Source organism: Mycteria americana, chromosome 4 (genome assembly GCF_035582795.1).
Source record: "Mycteria americana isolate JAX WOST 10 ecotype Jacksonville Zoo and Gardens chromosome 4, USCA_MyAme_1.0, whole genome shotgun sequence".
In the NCBI taxonomy this organism is placed as follows: Eukaryota; Metazoa; Chordata; class Aves; order Ciconiiformes; family Ciconiidae; genus Mycteria; species Mycteria americana.
In genome coordinates this window covers 59,035,644-59,050,873 of record NC_134368.1, presented here as the reverse complement: position 1 = coordinate 59,050,873, position 15,230 = coordinate 59,035,644, and the positions used below count along the sequence as shown (strand labels likewise).

General features: G+C 44.7%; 1 protein-coding gene across 2 annotated transcripts in view; it reads left to right on the top strand.

Annotated features, from left to right (window-relative positions):
* Window positions 1-247: 247 nt before the first annotated feature.
* The window catches only part of DKK2 (dickkopf Wnt signaling pathway inhibitor 2), a 45,862-nt gene continuing 30,879 nt past the window's right edge, over window positions 248-15,230 (top strand). Inside the window, exons 1-2 of one of the 2 annotated variants that reach the window (XM_075500691.1) lie at window positions 248-492; window positions 1,625-1,833. In XM_075500691.1, the coding sequence (XP_075356806.1) occupies window positions 294-492; window positions 1,625-1,833 (408 nt within the window). In that variant the 5' untranslated portion in view covers window positions 248-293. Of the gene's footprint in view, window positions 493-1,188; window positions 1,834-15,230 lie in introns of those variants that run through there. The other variant, XM_075500693.1, reaches the window with a different exon arrangement.

The window sequence follows — 15,230 nt, the reverse complement described above, 5'->3', positions numbered from 1 at the left end:
TGTGTCCCTGTTTACCTTCCTTTTTCTGAAATCCAGTGGGTTTGGTGCTGCGGCAGGGAGATGCAAGTGTCTTGGAGAGCGTGGGTGTAGTTAGCAGCACCTGGATGTTTCGCAGCAATCGGATGTGTGCTCATGGCAAGGAAATTGAGAAGACGTAAGCCTCTCGGGTTGCTAGCGGCCCAGTGGCACTGAGAGGTGCCACGTTTAGGAATAGCGCAGCGCACCGTTCGCGGCTGGACGCGCTCTGTACCTCGGCGGTGGGCTTCGGGGGCTCAGGCGTCCGATTTGGCAGGATGTGCGTGCCAGCCCCGTGCTTTCACAGCACTGCGGGGCTAACGTGCCTTGCGCTTCTGAGCTTTCGGGGAGCTGGCGCACCTCGACACACGCTTCCGCTCGGCAGCGCGCTTCGGGCAGCCCGCAGCCTGCCGGCACCCGGCCCCTTCGGCGGGACGCAACCTCCACCTCCGGGCGGGACGGCGGAGCGGCAGCGAGGTGCGGCCGAGAGCGTGGCACGCGTGGCCGGGGCTGTGCGCGGCCGTGCGCCCCCGGCAGACCCCGGCCAGAGAGAGGGGGTCCCCGGCAGGCTGGGGAGAGCGCGGCCTCTGGAGAGGTGGGAGCCGGGCGGCGGGACGGAGGGGGCGAGAGTCGCTGCCGGCGTGTGGAGGGACGCGCAGCCCCGGCGCCGGCCCAGGGCTGGGGACGGGGGGAAGGGACACCCGCTGCCGGCGGCTGTAAAACTTGGGGGGGCAGCGAGGGGCCGCCGGAGGCCCCCGAGTGCGAGGGGGAGCAGCGCAGGAAGCCCGCCCGCGGGGGCCTGCCCCTCTGCCCGTGTCCCGCCGCGGGTGGGGGCCAGCCCCGGGCTCCCCCTGCCCTGCCCGCCCCGCCCGCCGGATGCCCGGAGCCCCTCGCCCCGCACCGGCCGGGCTGGAGGAAGAGGAGGAGGAGGAGGAGGAGACCGGGCGCTTTCACTCCTGCTGGCTGCGGCGGCTGAGGCAAAAGACAGCAAAAGGAGGAGGGGAGTAAAAAGTAAAGAGAGGGAGAGAGAGAGTGAAAGAAAGCTAAGCCCAGCTTTTGCCGGTGCTGCTTGGATTGGATCTGGTTTGAGTTTCCTCTCTGCTGGCTTGTGCAGCGAGAGAGGAGGAGTGGGGGGAAGTAACTCACTCACTCACTCACTCACTCTTCCTCTGAAGCTTAAGCAAACGTGCTGGTGACCGCGCTGGTGGGAGCTGCCCTGAGCGCGGTTGCCTCGTAGCTTATTGCTCTCAGTCACCAAAGAACTGCCTGGACTTCTCGAGGACCTGGAGGAAAAAGCCATCACTTCACAGACCTGATAGTTCCTCAGTGCCAATAGACTTGACACGTTTTTTACCTAGGGGATTCTTTTTTAATTGTTTTTCTCCCGTGCCTCTCAGAACAGCAGTTCCTTGAGTGTGTGGCATTGAAATCCATTGCTTTGTTAACAACTTTGGGAGATATTTTTAAAAACTTTTTTTCTCTCTCTTTTGTTTTCCTTGCCTTAAAAAAAAAAAAAAAAAGAAAAGAAAAAGAAAGATAGTCCTTTTGGGGGGAGGGGAGATGATCGTGCTGATGTGGAATAAGTGCTCCTGCTGTCTCCTCTTACTAGCCGCGGTCCTGATCGTGGAGAGCTCCCAGCTAGACAGCTCCAGCTCCAAGGTGAACTCCATCAAGTCCACCCTGATGGGGGAGGCTCCAACTCAGGCAACCAACAGATCTGCAGGCATCCACCAGGGACTGACGCTTGCTAGCAGTAAGAAGGGCAAAATGCTAGAGCAGATGGGAAAACCTCCCAAGCACTATCACCGGCAAGGAGAGGTAGGACATCGCTTCATTGCTCGAGTGTCTGTCCGTCTGCGTGCTGTATAGAAATAATTGCTAGTCCTGCCCTCGCAGTGTTTTCAAAGCTTTACTGTGTTAAGCTAATTAATTTCCTTCATCGGGGTTGTCTGGGACAATATCATCTCGTAATTGGTGTTAAGAACTGTGCACGTGGGAGTTGGGAGGTTTTAAACCTTTTGTTTTTCTCTTTACTATTAATCACTGATGGAAGAAAAAGTAACCAAAAAAACCCTAATCTCAGCATTTCTTTGTCTGACCCCTTCAAAAGGTTGCTAGAATTAAAGGAAGAAATTTCTTGTTAACTCCCAGGACACTAAATTAATTGAATTTGAATAGGTGAGGAAGATTTGAGCATGAAACGAAAACTGTGTTTACAGTGGTGAAACAAGCTTGGTTCTAAAAATCGCACCTAGAAGGTTGATCTCTGATGTCTTTCTCTATGGTGAGAATAAGAAAGCATGCTGTCCCAGTGGTATAGTTTAAGGCACATTCATTTGCTTAATATGACAGAAAATAAATTCTAGGTTTCTTGTCCAGAATATGCTCCAGTGGTTGTGGAAGTTTTGTTTGGTTATGTCCAGTTGAGATAAGCAGGGAGTAACAACCCTGAACATGAAGTTTGAGTATAAGGAAGAAAGAATAGGTTATAGAAACTTCATGAAAAAAAGACCCTGACTTGCTTATGCAGTCTTCTTTTCTCTCTACCCTGCTTGGAAACTTGGAAGTCTGATAGAAAATTATCTTCACTCGACTATCTTTGTGGTAAACTATAAAGCAGCACTTTAAGCCATCAGTCCTCTACTTCCCTATCAAGTCTCAACTTGGATGGTATGAATGTTGAGCATTGTGGTGTTGAAGGAGGTAGACTTCTTCAGAAAATATAGATTTTATACTATTGGGTATTATTAGTATCTCCAAATACAGCTGCTTTTCATAAGCAGCAAACAGTGTAGCAGCAAGGGAGCTGCCAACATTCAGCACTAAAGAGGCAAAATACTCAGTGCCTGGAGGGTCTGTATCTTGCCTACGTTTTCCTTAAAGCAGCAGAGAAGCTGCAAATTCAAGCAATCCACTGAATTTGCTGAAGTGTTTTACATCAGCTTCCTAGTAATTGAATGTTATCATTTGGTTTTGTGTGCAGGCGTAATAACAGTGGTCGTAGTTTTGGTTTTTGCGTGTGAGAAATTTGTTTTTAAACTCCTCCAAGCTTTCTTTCCCTAGCCACTCAATTGCTTTATAATTTACCCAGAATTTGGTCGCCTCTCCTTACCTCTGAGCAAAGTTTAGTAACAGATGCTGTGCTGAAGTTTCATATTACTAAAGTACTGTGCTCTTTCCTAGTGCACATTGTAATAATTACTATGTTAAATCACCTTGAGGAAATACAGGAGCATGATACGCTGTCTTATATGTTCTCCTTGGGTTTTCTTTTGTTTTCTGTGTATTCACAAAAAGTCGGTGTATAGGACCTGTTTTCCCACTTGAGTGTAATCTCAGTCTCACGAGTTTCAGTGCGGGTAGTTGTGGGGCTGTGCTGTGCAGCCCCAAACATGATATATAATTTTTGCCTTTTGGGGAAGTCTTGCCACCTTTCCCTACATACAACATCCTTAGCACTTCGATGTGTATTCAGCGCAATGCTGGGAATGATTGATCACATTCAGTATCAGTTCACCCAGTTCCTGGACAACAAGTTGCACTGCCCACCAGTTGCATTTGCAAGATTTGCCCCTTACTTGCCAACCTGGATTGTTTGCTGGGGACTCCTAGTTACTGGCATGAACTCACAAGGTACACTTCAAGTCAGAGACAACACTGTAAGCGTCTGTAATAGTAGAAGAGGTGGCACACATGTTAAGATATCCTGTTTGTAGCACAAGCAACGACCCCTGGAGAATCAGTGACTTTGGCTCCAAGGGAGCAACGCTTGACCTCCCGTCAAGGGCCGTCGGGGCTGATTTCACCCTCTCTCCCTGGGACTCCGTCCCCGGCTCCTGCGTGGTCTCATGCTGATGTAGTCTGTGAAAATGACTCAGATTTGCTACCAATAATTGTAGATGTTACTTTCGGCCATCTGCCTGAAGCAACACAATTAACACAGAATTGCAGTAAAAAGAAGAAAAGAAAAAAAGAAGTTACTTTTGTGATAATGCTTTCTCTTTGGTGATACTTCCAGTTGCTGGGTTGATAAGCTGCTGCATTTTTTAACAGCGGTGTCAAACATCTCAACCAATTAAGACATGACATTTTCACAATTTTTTTGAGAGTACTCTCTTATTAGGTTAGTACTTGATTTGTTTAGATTATGGGAGTTCGTGCTGAAGTTTTGCATGTCATTTGCTAAGAGAACAGGCCTGTGCTTTTCTTTCTAAAACAATCTCCTGCATTAGTGGAATTTATAATGTGTCAAAAGTAGCAGTACCTTTTATATCTCGGTAACATTAAATGGTGAGTTGAGTGTCTTGTTTACAACTAGGAAATAGCTTAGTAAGGACCAACGATATGCAGCTTAAAGGAAAATAAATAGGATTTTGCTGTTGCAGTTGTGACAGCTCTAAGCTGTGCCTTCAACTCTGCAGATGCACATAGTGGAAATCGGAGAACTCTCACCAAAACTGATGAAAGGAGCATCAGCCAGCAGCCTATTTACTTGTTCAGCTTGGTAGACTAATGCACTTTCAGAACATTTCTTTAATATATTAAGGTAACATTTTCAATTATGTTAATTCTCAGGACTAGGAGCAACTTGGGAGTCTTTAATCAGCAATAAATCAACAGATACAATAGTTCATGGCTTATCTGGAGTGTTGATGTATTTCAGCTGGTAGTTACAGTGCTTCTGCCCAGAAAGGGAAGATCCCGCACTCCTTTGTCAGGCAAAGTTCCAGTTCAAATTAATGAAAATGCTCACATGAGCAAAGCAAGCTGATCCGGCTTGCTGGAGGGACTGGCGGGGCAAATGTGGATTTTAGTAAGACTTACGTTTTTATGTCTTTCTGAGGAATATTATTTATTTTCTGTTCTTATTCCCTTTACTGCCTTGGATCAACAGAGAATGAGAAGCACTGACGTGCTAAATTGGGGAGATTTCACTGTCTTCACTGTTCTTCACTGTCACTCCTGTTTTCCCCTTTCTGCAAACTGTTAATGTTTTCCCAATTTCACAGAGAATCAGAAAGTATCTACAGCATTTGCACAAGGGAAAAATACGCTCAGAAATAGGGTCGTACAGTGCATGTTAAACTACGTTACTTCTGGGGAGGGCAGTACTATATACTGTCTGCCATCAATTTCCTTTCAAAACTTGATTTAGAGCAATGGCTTCTAGGAACAGCTAACACCTCCGAACTGCAGCATCTCTCGGAAATCGTTCTGGACATATCGCCTCTCTAAATAAATACAATACAGTGAATAGAGTCGTAAATGAAAAAAGCCAGTGAACAACGATGTTGGATTAATTTTTCTGCATGTTAGATACAGCTTCCACTGTGTTAGGGCAAGCTCTCCTGTGTGAGCGCTCTCGCTGAACTATGGGGATGCAACTCGAAAGGGAGAATCCCATGTATCACAGCTGTGATTGAAAGGCGTAGCTGTTCAATAGATACCTGGATGATGGCTCTGTAGCCTCTTTAATTCACTTCACCATCTTTTTGACTTCTTGCCTCTGGGTTATAGTCCCCTCTCTCCTCTGAGGCTCGTCCCGTCTGTCAGTGCTGGGGTTTGCACTCCTTCGCACTCAGCTGCCTTTAATGATCTGGTAGGCTGAGACCTACCAAGCTTTATTTCCAGCCGTTTTCCTTCTTTATAGGGCGCTATTATCTTCTGCCCTTTCCAAGTCCCGGCCAAAAGCCATTCTTTCAGCTCTTTTCCCCAGCAAGTTGTGTGTCTCGTTCCCTTTGCTGCTGCGTAGCTGGTTGGGTTTGTGCTTCCCGCTGGGACTAGCCCTCCCGCTTCCCCCACGCGCGCGACGGCAGCGGCAGTAACGAAGGGAAGAACTGGGACAGCCAAGAGAGGGGACTGGCACAACTGTGGGGCTGAATAAGAGATAATGAGGTCTGGAAAAAGAGAGAGAGGAGTGAGTGAAAAGCTGGGACAAGTTTTAACACTTCAGAGGCACAATAGACTAATATCAGCTAAGCCTTTGTATTCCAAATGTACTTGGTTTAATTTTAAAAAAGTATTTTTTTTAAACTCTATCACAGCTTGAGCTAAGAGGCTTGAGACCACAGAAGCCAAACCAAAAAGGCATTAATCCAAATGGCTAAGTTGACACTGATCTCATACCTGTCAGCGCATGGATGTGCATGTGTTTCTTGAACAGGACGTAGTTACCCACAAGAACTTGCTAGAAAATGCTTGGATGATGCTTTGTAGCAAGTAAAACAGCATGAAATGTAGTAATTGACTGCAGTGCCCTGAGAATGTTACAATAAAATGTACCAAAGACACCAAAAATGTAACCACAATATCTTGAATAGCTAGCAACCAAGACAGTATAAATTATTTCTCCATGGGATTAAAAATAAATTAATTACAATACCTAGAAATTACATCCAGCAACAGCTTATTTTTTTTTTTTAATAAAAAAATAAATACAGAATTGCTAAGTCTGCAGCGGTCACCAGAGAATGTATTCTTTGCTCTTGCTGTTTGCTGTTAGGAATCTGGGAGACATACTGGTTTACTGGCAGCAGCCTTGCTAAATAGCACAGTGGCTTGTCTCTTGATTGCAAAAATGGGATGCAGAGTATTATCTCCTTCCTGGGTCATGCCTGGTGTCACCTTCAATTTGTTGTTATTATTATTTGACTTCTTAATGTAGAGCAAAACTCCTATAAAGTGGCTTTACTACAACTATTTCCTATTAATATTGCAACAATGCCTAGAAGACTTCCAGGACTCTGATGTGCTATCGAGTGTGCAAGTACTTAGGAGGAGTTAGTTTCTGTCTGGAAAGTCTGTCAGAGTCTAAGGACAACACAAAAGATGACGAAGCATGATTACATTTTGCCCTCAGAAAAATGAGTCTGATTAACTCATTATGTTTGATTAACTGATGCTTTGCAGATGCAAATATAGCACAAGTTTAATTTTGACTTTAATTATCTCAACACCGGATGTATCTTGCAAGCACTTCATATCTCATGGTTTGTCAGTTGAGCCTTTGGTCCTTTTACAGTTGTACTTACAAATGCCTCACCCTGGAAATGTCGTTTAGGAGGAATTTAACTCTGCAAAGGAGGAGTCCCATGAAGCTCCTGCTTCTGTTTTTTTTTTTTTTGAGCATTTCCTTCCTCTTCAGGTTTTGTGTATTTGAGAATTTTTTTAAGTATAGCCAAACAAGTTTTATATATATGTAAAAATGTTAATTTGGAGAAGACCTTCAAAGCAGAGACCTTCCCTTCCTGCTTGGGCTTGCAGAAGTCCCTGCCAAGCTCATGCCACCCCCACATGCACACACTGGTCATGGCTGGCAAGAGTCAGGGTGCCATGGGCCGCACGTGGAACTGGCAGCCCTCACTTGGCCCAGCGTTGGCACACGGCTTGTCACCACGTCCCACCACGGTGCTGGGGAGCTTTGTGTTGGTGTCAGCACTGCAGTCGTTAGTCGTAGATAGATTTGAGGAGCTGAAGTTTGTATGACACTACAGAAATAGGGAAGAAAACCAGAAGCTGTCTCTCTGCTTTTCCTGCATCGGTAAAACTCCAAGTGTATTTAGTTTTTTTTTTTTTTTTAAGAGAAGTGAGGATAATTCTTTGGAAATCCTTGTCTTTCAGTGCTATGGTCTAGGCTGTGTTTCTGGTACATTTAGGTTGAAACCAGCTTCTATGAGCTTCATATCCATGGATGTGAAAGGCCCATACAAAAGCCAAGAAGATCAGAAGGTTTGTTTTGTTTCTTTTTAAAAATTAATTTTGCCTGCAGAAGTCTCTATTTTTGCTAGAGAACACGAACGTTCATCTCTTCTTTTTTGATCAAGCATAGGATGTGCAATGACCATACGTGTCCCCAAACCATCACTTCTTTTCAGTATAATTTTTCCTGTTTTGATTGAAGGGCAGATTTATTTTAATGGAAAATTTCATGAACACAAAGCAATTTTCAAATTGCAATGAAATGTGAAAATAGGTGAATTTGTGATACTTCCAAGCTCATTGCAGAATCCTTTGCTGTAGAATGAGCTACAGAAAGTAGCATGAGAGAGAGAGAGGTGGTGTAAAAGGATACATATGGTCATACTAAATGACCAAAGCACAGCAGTTTTCAAATAAAATAATGGGGTTTGTTCATCTTAGTTACAGTTTTCTTGGGATCGGCCCTAAATCCATCTACGATTTATACATTTGTGTTCACATAAACAGAACGTGAGTTATGAAAATGAATGGCTATAAACACACAGTGGGAACGTGGGGTTCACTCATTTAGCAGCTATTTTGTTCTTACTAAAAGAAAGACCGGGGCAATGCTACCAAAAAAAAAAAAAAAGTTTGAGAGTCGTTGTTTTTTTCCCCCTCAAAGCGCATAAGCACACGGTTTAGCCCCTTGGGACTTTCTTAAAGCTAAGCTTTGATACGATTGAGTTTTCATATGCACAGTAATGAATCTTGGAGGCATGCATGCTGCACATATGTAGTGCAAATGGCACTGGTTTAGCATTTTTAGCAGTAAGCGAAGGTGGACTGTTCTGCACATGCTCGGGAATGAGGTGTTGCTTCACTCTGCAAGCCCTCTGCCTCATTCTCTGTGCATCATGTAAGTGTGAACCAGGCTGTGCATGCTTTTAGAAGCATATTTATCGGTCCAGTGAATGAGAGGACAGGGTTCAGTTCTATGCGTTTTGGCAGCTTTCGTTGAGTGAATCAGTGACTCGCTGTCAGTGTGATCTCTTCCCTGCAAGTCTGAAATGCCTGAAGCGGAGATCTCTTAAAAGGAATTGCAAACAGAATATGTTTATGTTGCAGCAGGAAACTTTCATTCTTGGCATCTCATTCTTAACTAGAATGGCATCAGGGAAAGTAATGCATCTGATGGGGGAAGAGCACCTGTATTTTGCCTTTTGCACAGAGCAGGGTAGCTTCCAGAATTGTTTCTTTTGCTGTGTGTTCCTACAGAAAATGGTGCACCTCTTCTTGACAGCCTGCAAATATTCTAAAGCTGGACACTTTGCTGTAAAACAAGGTCTCTGGAAGCGGGGGAAAGAACCGTATGGTAACGCCACTAACAAATGCAAAATGCTAAGCCTAACTAATCTAGTTGGCATTAACTTAGTTCAATTCATTTTCAGAAGTATCAGGAAGATTTAGACTGTGACAAAAAAAAAAGTACTGATAGATGTGCTACCATCTTGTATTTAACCTTTTTGCTTTCGTATGACTTTCTCCCCTCCTTTTAGTGTGTTTTTTTTTTTTTTACAGCAAAATTCTAGTATTTCATGAAGTACAGCCACGGTACTCTGGATGGCCAGTGTCAAGTATTCATATCAACTCAAAAGAAGCCATAGAAATCCAGGTCCTGTGTTTAATTGGGGCCTGGGTCCCATCTCAAACAGCTTAGGTTGTTTTCCGAAGTCACTACTGAAAATAGATTTTGGGCTTCCCAACGCTGGAAGTTCTAAGGAAGACTCCACCTGCCACCCACTCTTATGGCTAGATTTACTGGTGGGCCTGACTGCTTTCCCTGATTTTCTTACCGTGGGTGTGTTTGCGTGGAGTATAACAGAGAGGTGCGTTGGCTTATATGGTCTCTGTTCAGGGTGAGTTTTTATAGAGCATGGGTTTAAAAGGAGAAGAACCTCTGTCCAATATGACACAGAGCTGCAAGCAAGAGGTGGTGTTAGGGAGCCTTGGGCTTGGCAGACAGTTTGTCTTTGCAGTGTGTCTTCAGTAGCAGCTGAGTGAAAAATGGCCAAATGAAGCTTCTGTTGGCCTGACCTGGCAGGGCTAGCACAGACTGCAGAACTGGCCGTATTTCTCTGTTTCTTCTCTTTTGGCTTGAAAACGAGAGAGCAGAGCCTGCCTCCCATCCAGTTCTTTGTGAATTTCCTGGGAGACTCAGGATCCTGTTTCCTATCTTAAAAAAGATAAGTTTGTGTTTCTCTCTGTCTTGTGGGGCATTAGGTTGTCCAGGACACAGAGACTGAGCTGTGAGTCTCCTACTTCTCCTCTTTGGTAGGACGAGTACTGGGTGGATACTTACTTTCTTTTTCAAACATCATCTCCCCTGTCGTTCTTCAGTCGGGAGGGAAGGAGAGAGGAGATGTCAAATGGCCGTTTCCTCTTTTAGAGGCAGACAGGGCAACGGCATTCCTTACCAAAGAAAGAGTTACAAATTGTAATTAAATAGTTAACATATAGCTTTTACGTAGAGAGAGACCATATGGTGAGTAACATGAAGGGATAATAATAATGGAAGAAGCAGAAGGGAAGAAAAAGCTGGCTACTGTCCTGTGTTCGCACCAGGGAACAGGGTGACCATTTGGCAGGCTAGAGAAGGTGGCATGGCTGGTGTGTTATCTGATGATAAATTCATGAGTGTTTACAGAGATAAACAGCCTGGCATCACTAGTCTTCTCTTTGCGGGGGGATTCTTATTAACTCCCTGGGATGATGAGAGCCACCAAGTAAATGTGAAGACTGTTTCATGTATTTAGCATAGCCTGAAAGTTTTACCAGACTCGTTATTCTTAAATTTCAGTTTGTCATCCACTCAGGTAGTAATAATAATACCATCTGACCCACATAACCAACCACATGCCATAATGTGTGAGCTGAACACTATGGGGTTGCCCAGCGAGACTGGAAGTTGTTCTTCCAGACCCTCTCAGTTCCTGTTACTCCCAACAAAGCTAAATTTGCAATGTCTATTATTCATAACCAAGTAGTTCAACCAGCTCCTGTGGTGGGGAGGGAGAGTGGGTGTGGGTCAGAACTGAAGAATGGAAATCCTGGGAGCCGTGGAAGGACCAGGAAACCAGGAGGTTGCCATCCTCTCTCCACACCTTCTCCAGGGTGGAGCCAAGCGTTGATGCTGCCTCACGTGTCATCTTAGGGGTAATGAGGAAAACTGCCTGTCAAAAGTTAGGCTGAAAAGTCTACTTCATATTTTGGTGGAGGGGCTAAACTGCTTCGCTGCATAAAATGTTTTTGTAATTGTTTAAATAAATACAGGGTTTTAAAAATGCTCTTCTGGAATGCTTGTAAACTTCTGTGCTTGGTTTTGTCCTCGTTGCTATCTTCCAGACATCCCACTCCTCGCCAAGGAAATGGCTTTTTAACAAGAAGAATCCTCTGGAAATTACTTTCTGAGGGGGTCCTTGCCACAGCAGCTGCAACAAATTGCAACCGAACTTCAGTCCCGATTGTTTTTTATTGCTAAAAGGATAAGTGACCAAGTGAATACTTGTATTATAGCTTCGTGACAATTTATTAAGTATCAAACTGTAGCGTGTGGTGTTGTCTAACCAGAAGATTAAGGTTTTCTCTGTGGAGGGAAATTTCTCTCAGACTTTGCACCAGCGTTTAAGCTGAAGGAGACCGGGAAAGTCTTGCCCATCCCAAACTGTCCTGTGGTTAGGCTGACTTAGGGTTTTCCTTCCACTGAGACCTCGGCGCCGGGGCCTGGCCAGTGATGTCAGTGCGAGCAGAGTATAACCAGCACGAGGCAGCCGAAAAGAGAAGTCACGGCACTGCAGTCTAATGCGTGCTCATCTGCTCCCCGCTGGGTAAACAAGTCTCCGGGGGGGCATTTTCTGAGCAAGCTGTTTTTGAGTAGCAGCATAGCTTTAGCATAGCTCAGATTATGCTAATTGGGAAGCGTTTTTGGCATGATTTTCCAAGTAAGCAACACGGAGTCCAGGGAGGTCAAGGAAGGATGGAGCAAAGCCTTGGGATGGTACAGGCTGCTTCCTTATCTCTTTGAGCAGGGTTTGCCAGCTGGAAAGGAGTCCGCAGGTCTGCTTGCCTTCCCCTCAGCCTCCCTGCTGCACCTTTGGGGCCAGTAGGGAGGATAAGGAAGACTGTCCCTTCATTTCTCTAGAGAAGCGACTAGAATCGGAAAGAAGATGCATCTTTTATTACGTGGGAAATAGGAGGTTCTAAGTTTTGGTATTGCACAAATGTATAAAATGTGCTAGGTACTGCAAAATTTTCGAAGGATTTCAGATGTAGGAACTCAGGCTTTCTTAGCTTACATGTTTGTCTATATGCATATGAAAATCTTGGTTTAATTATCTAAACAACAGTGGTAGAGAGAGATAAATTATAAACTAAAAGGCATTATTATTATTGTTGTTATTATTATTGAAAACGCAAGAGCTTTTTTTATCTTTGGATTTCACTGGAAGTGTAGAAGAAACACCTGGATGGACCGCTGGATGGGGACAGTTACCGGGTGGTTGGCAGAATGAGCTTAAAAGTCAAAGTTTCATGTTTAGTTTTTCCCCGCTTGCTTTTCTGATTTGCCAAACTGGGAAGCACGTATTTGGCCCTGTGCTTGACAGGGATTTTGGATGGCTTCATTAAAAAACATTTGTAAAATGTTTAAAGACCTTCATGCGTGGAGATGCCTGATGGAGGCAGAAGATGTTCATTTAAAATCCAAGTGGGAATTTCTTTTATTGGTGCACTTCAATGGACTTAGGTTATGGAGGGTTTAAATATCAGAGAGCAAAACTAGAGACGCCCCTCAGTCTCTGGGAAAGCAGATTTCTAATGAGCCTTCCCCAGGCATGCTGACCTTACAGTCACTGCTGTAGGTGTGGGATTCGGGGTTGGGTTTGTTCATCACAGTCGCAAGGATGGTGCCTTTTCTTAAACACTGTCCTCTTAAGTTATCAGGGAAGGATAGATAAGAGAGTCTTTATTACAGGCACACATGTGCACCACAGGTGTGAAGGGAACTCTTAAACTGTTTATGAGCACACAAAGCCCCATGAACAAAGAGGGCAGAAAAGAATGTTGTCGTTTTAAGGCAAAATATGTTTTAAGGCCCTGTTAAAAATAAAGCCAAAAAGGAATAGCAAATGGGCTGCAGATTGTCTGTGTAACGGGGATTAGCCCTGTGAAAATCTTTCGTTTTTCTGAGCAGGCGGGTACCACAGACAGGCCCGGCTAGCCGAGATAGCATTCGACACTGGAGGGGGTATCCCCTTTCCGGCTCTTGTCTCAGTGAGTTACCCACAAAATCCCCCTCCGATAGGAACAAACAGACGAAGAGTAGGATAACGCTGTCTTAACACTGCTTTAAAGGTTTTAGATGAGCAGAAGCCAGTGTGTATGTGGTATGAACAGGTATGATAGCGGTGTATGAGTTCCAGGTCTGGGGTGCAGTTGTCACTCTTGAATTTGGTGGGACTGAAGCCTATTTTACAGCTAAAGGGTCAGAACGGAAGGGTCAAGGGTGGGGAAAATGAGACAAAACCCGTTATCTTCTATAACAGCCACGTGATGATATCTGCACTTGTTCAGGAACAGCTTTCAGGTCCAGCGAGGGGAACGTCCGTAATGGTGGTGGCAATTCAGTTCCCAAAGAAGTGACGTAACTTGCTCCCCTCCAGCACTGTTTCCCAGCAGATGCACCCAAAAAATGTGGCCACAGACACAAGCTCATGCTGCCCAGCAATGCCACGCTTCGGCTCCCTACTCTGCAAAACCTGCTGTCTCATTGCCCGTCTTATCCAAGAGGTGCAACACACTTCTGTGCAGAAAGCCATCTCAAAGGTTAGGCCCTGTTTATAGATAGGACAAATTTGAAGGGCGTTTATGTACCTAACTCCCTGAATGTTTTCAGTGGGAATTAGTTTCTGCATGCCTTTAGGGAGCAGGGTTGTGGCCTTTTCCACACAGAAGAGAAATTCGGCTCAGAGGAAATCATCCGGCTGAGACTCCCGCGCTGCAAAGCGTGCTCAGCGAGAAGGAGCTCTCTTGTCTTTCATTGCCTATGTAAGACAGTCAGAATTTGGTCATCGGAATAATTTGTTGTAATTATTATTACAGAAAAAGATAAATCAGTATAATTTATGTTGTCCCCTCAATGATGAAATAATGATATGAAAGATAGGTGATGGATCTGTATCTAATGTACCAGACACAGCTCCTCTGGCCCTTCTGTACAGGTTTTGGTCTCCATCCAGAGTAACCTTTTTCTTAAAGCAGTGTAATTTTTTTTCGATGTAAAACTGGACAAGGATGCAGAGATGTTGCAAGCAGAGCTGTAGTGTTTCTCTTTAATGAGCCTCTTCCTGACCCACCCTATGTAAAGCAGTTGACACATCATGTGTTGTGCAGCTGGGACGGCTACCCTGGCACATGTATCTGACACATGAACGTATTGACTTCGGCCTTTTGCAAACACCGGACCCATGCTGTTCTCCAGAGACATGTCTAAGTCATTTCCCAAATACCGTGGATATAGCGGCGGTAGGAGCAAAAGCTGAAGTGGAATTCACTAATTCAGATTTAGCTGATTCTGTGAAAACAGATTGCACAACAGAAACTGACAGTTTCTGGATTTGATTTCCTCTCTTTCCCTGGTTTGACTTCCAGTGCTCCTTCTGGCTGTTGGTCAGTAGTTGGGTCGCAGGTTGGAGAGTTTGTGTATATGTATGTGTGTGTGTGGGTGGGTTGTTTGGGGTTTTGGGGGGTTTTTGTTTTGGTTTTTTGTGGGTTTGTTTGTTTGTTTGTTTTAAATGCAAGACTTGTTGATGTAGCACTTTAAATTTGAGTTTTACCCGTTGACTGAAGGGCAAACCAGTTTCTGTGAGATACCAGCTGGAGGGCTTGAAGGGCTGCTTAGGTGGCACAGGGCTGAATTTCAGCCAGGGTGATCCGTGCTGCTGAAGTAGCAGGAGCAGACAAGACCAGCCATGACCACGGTTCGTGCGCTGTCAGTAGTACAACACGTGTCTGTGTTACCACAGGATGGGGAGCTCTGCTGCTCCTGGTGCTGGTGACTTCACTGGAACTCTCTGTGCTTGTATGCTTTGACCACTTGCTAGTAAAATTTCACACTGCTTTTACTTTTGATCACCTTCTGTCCTAAATGACCCTATTGGCAGGAAATTAGTTTAAATGGTAGCTACTAGAAGACAGTTTGTGAACATTTGCTTCTTCTAAAGTTTATTTTCACAGTATGTTTCACCTGAATATTTTCCAGAACAGAAAACCTCAAATGCTGTCCTGTCCTGATAACACGTGTGAGGCTGAGGCTTCCTTCTTCCTTCCAGCCTGCTTCACAAAACACTCTCTTAATACTCAACCTCAATCATATTTGTAAAGATAATATTAAGGTTAATGTTTCAAAACAGCATTCTCTTACCAGGCTAATGACAGATCAAAATCAAACGACACCATTTCTGGCAAGTAATTTACCACTG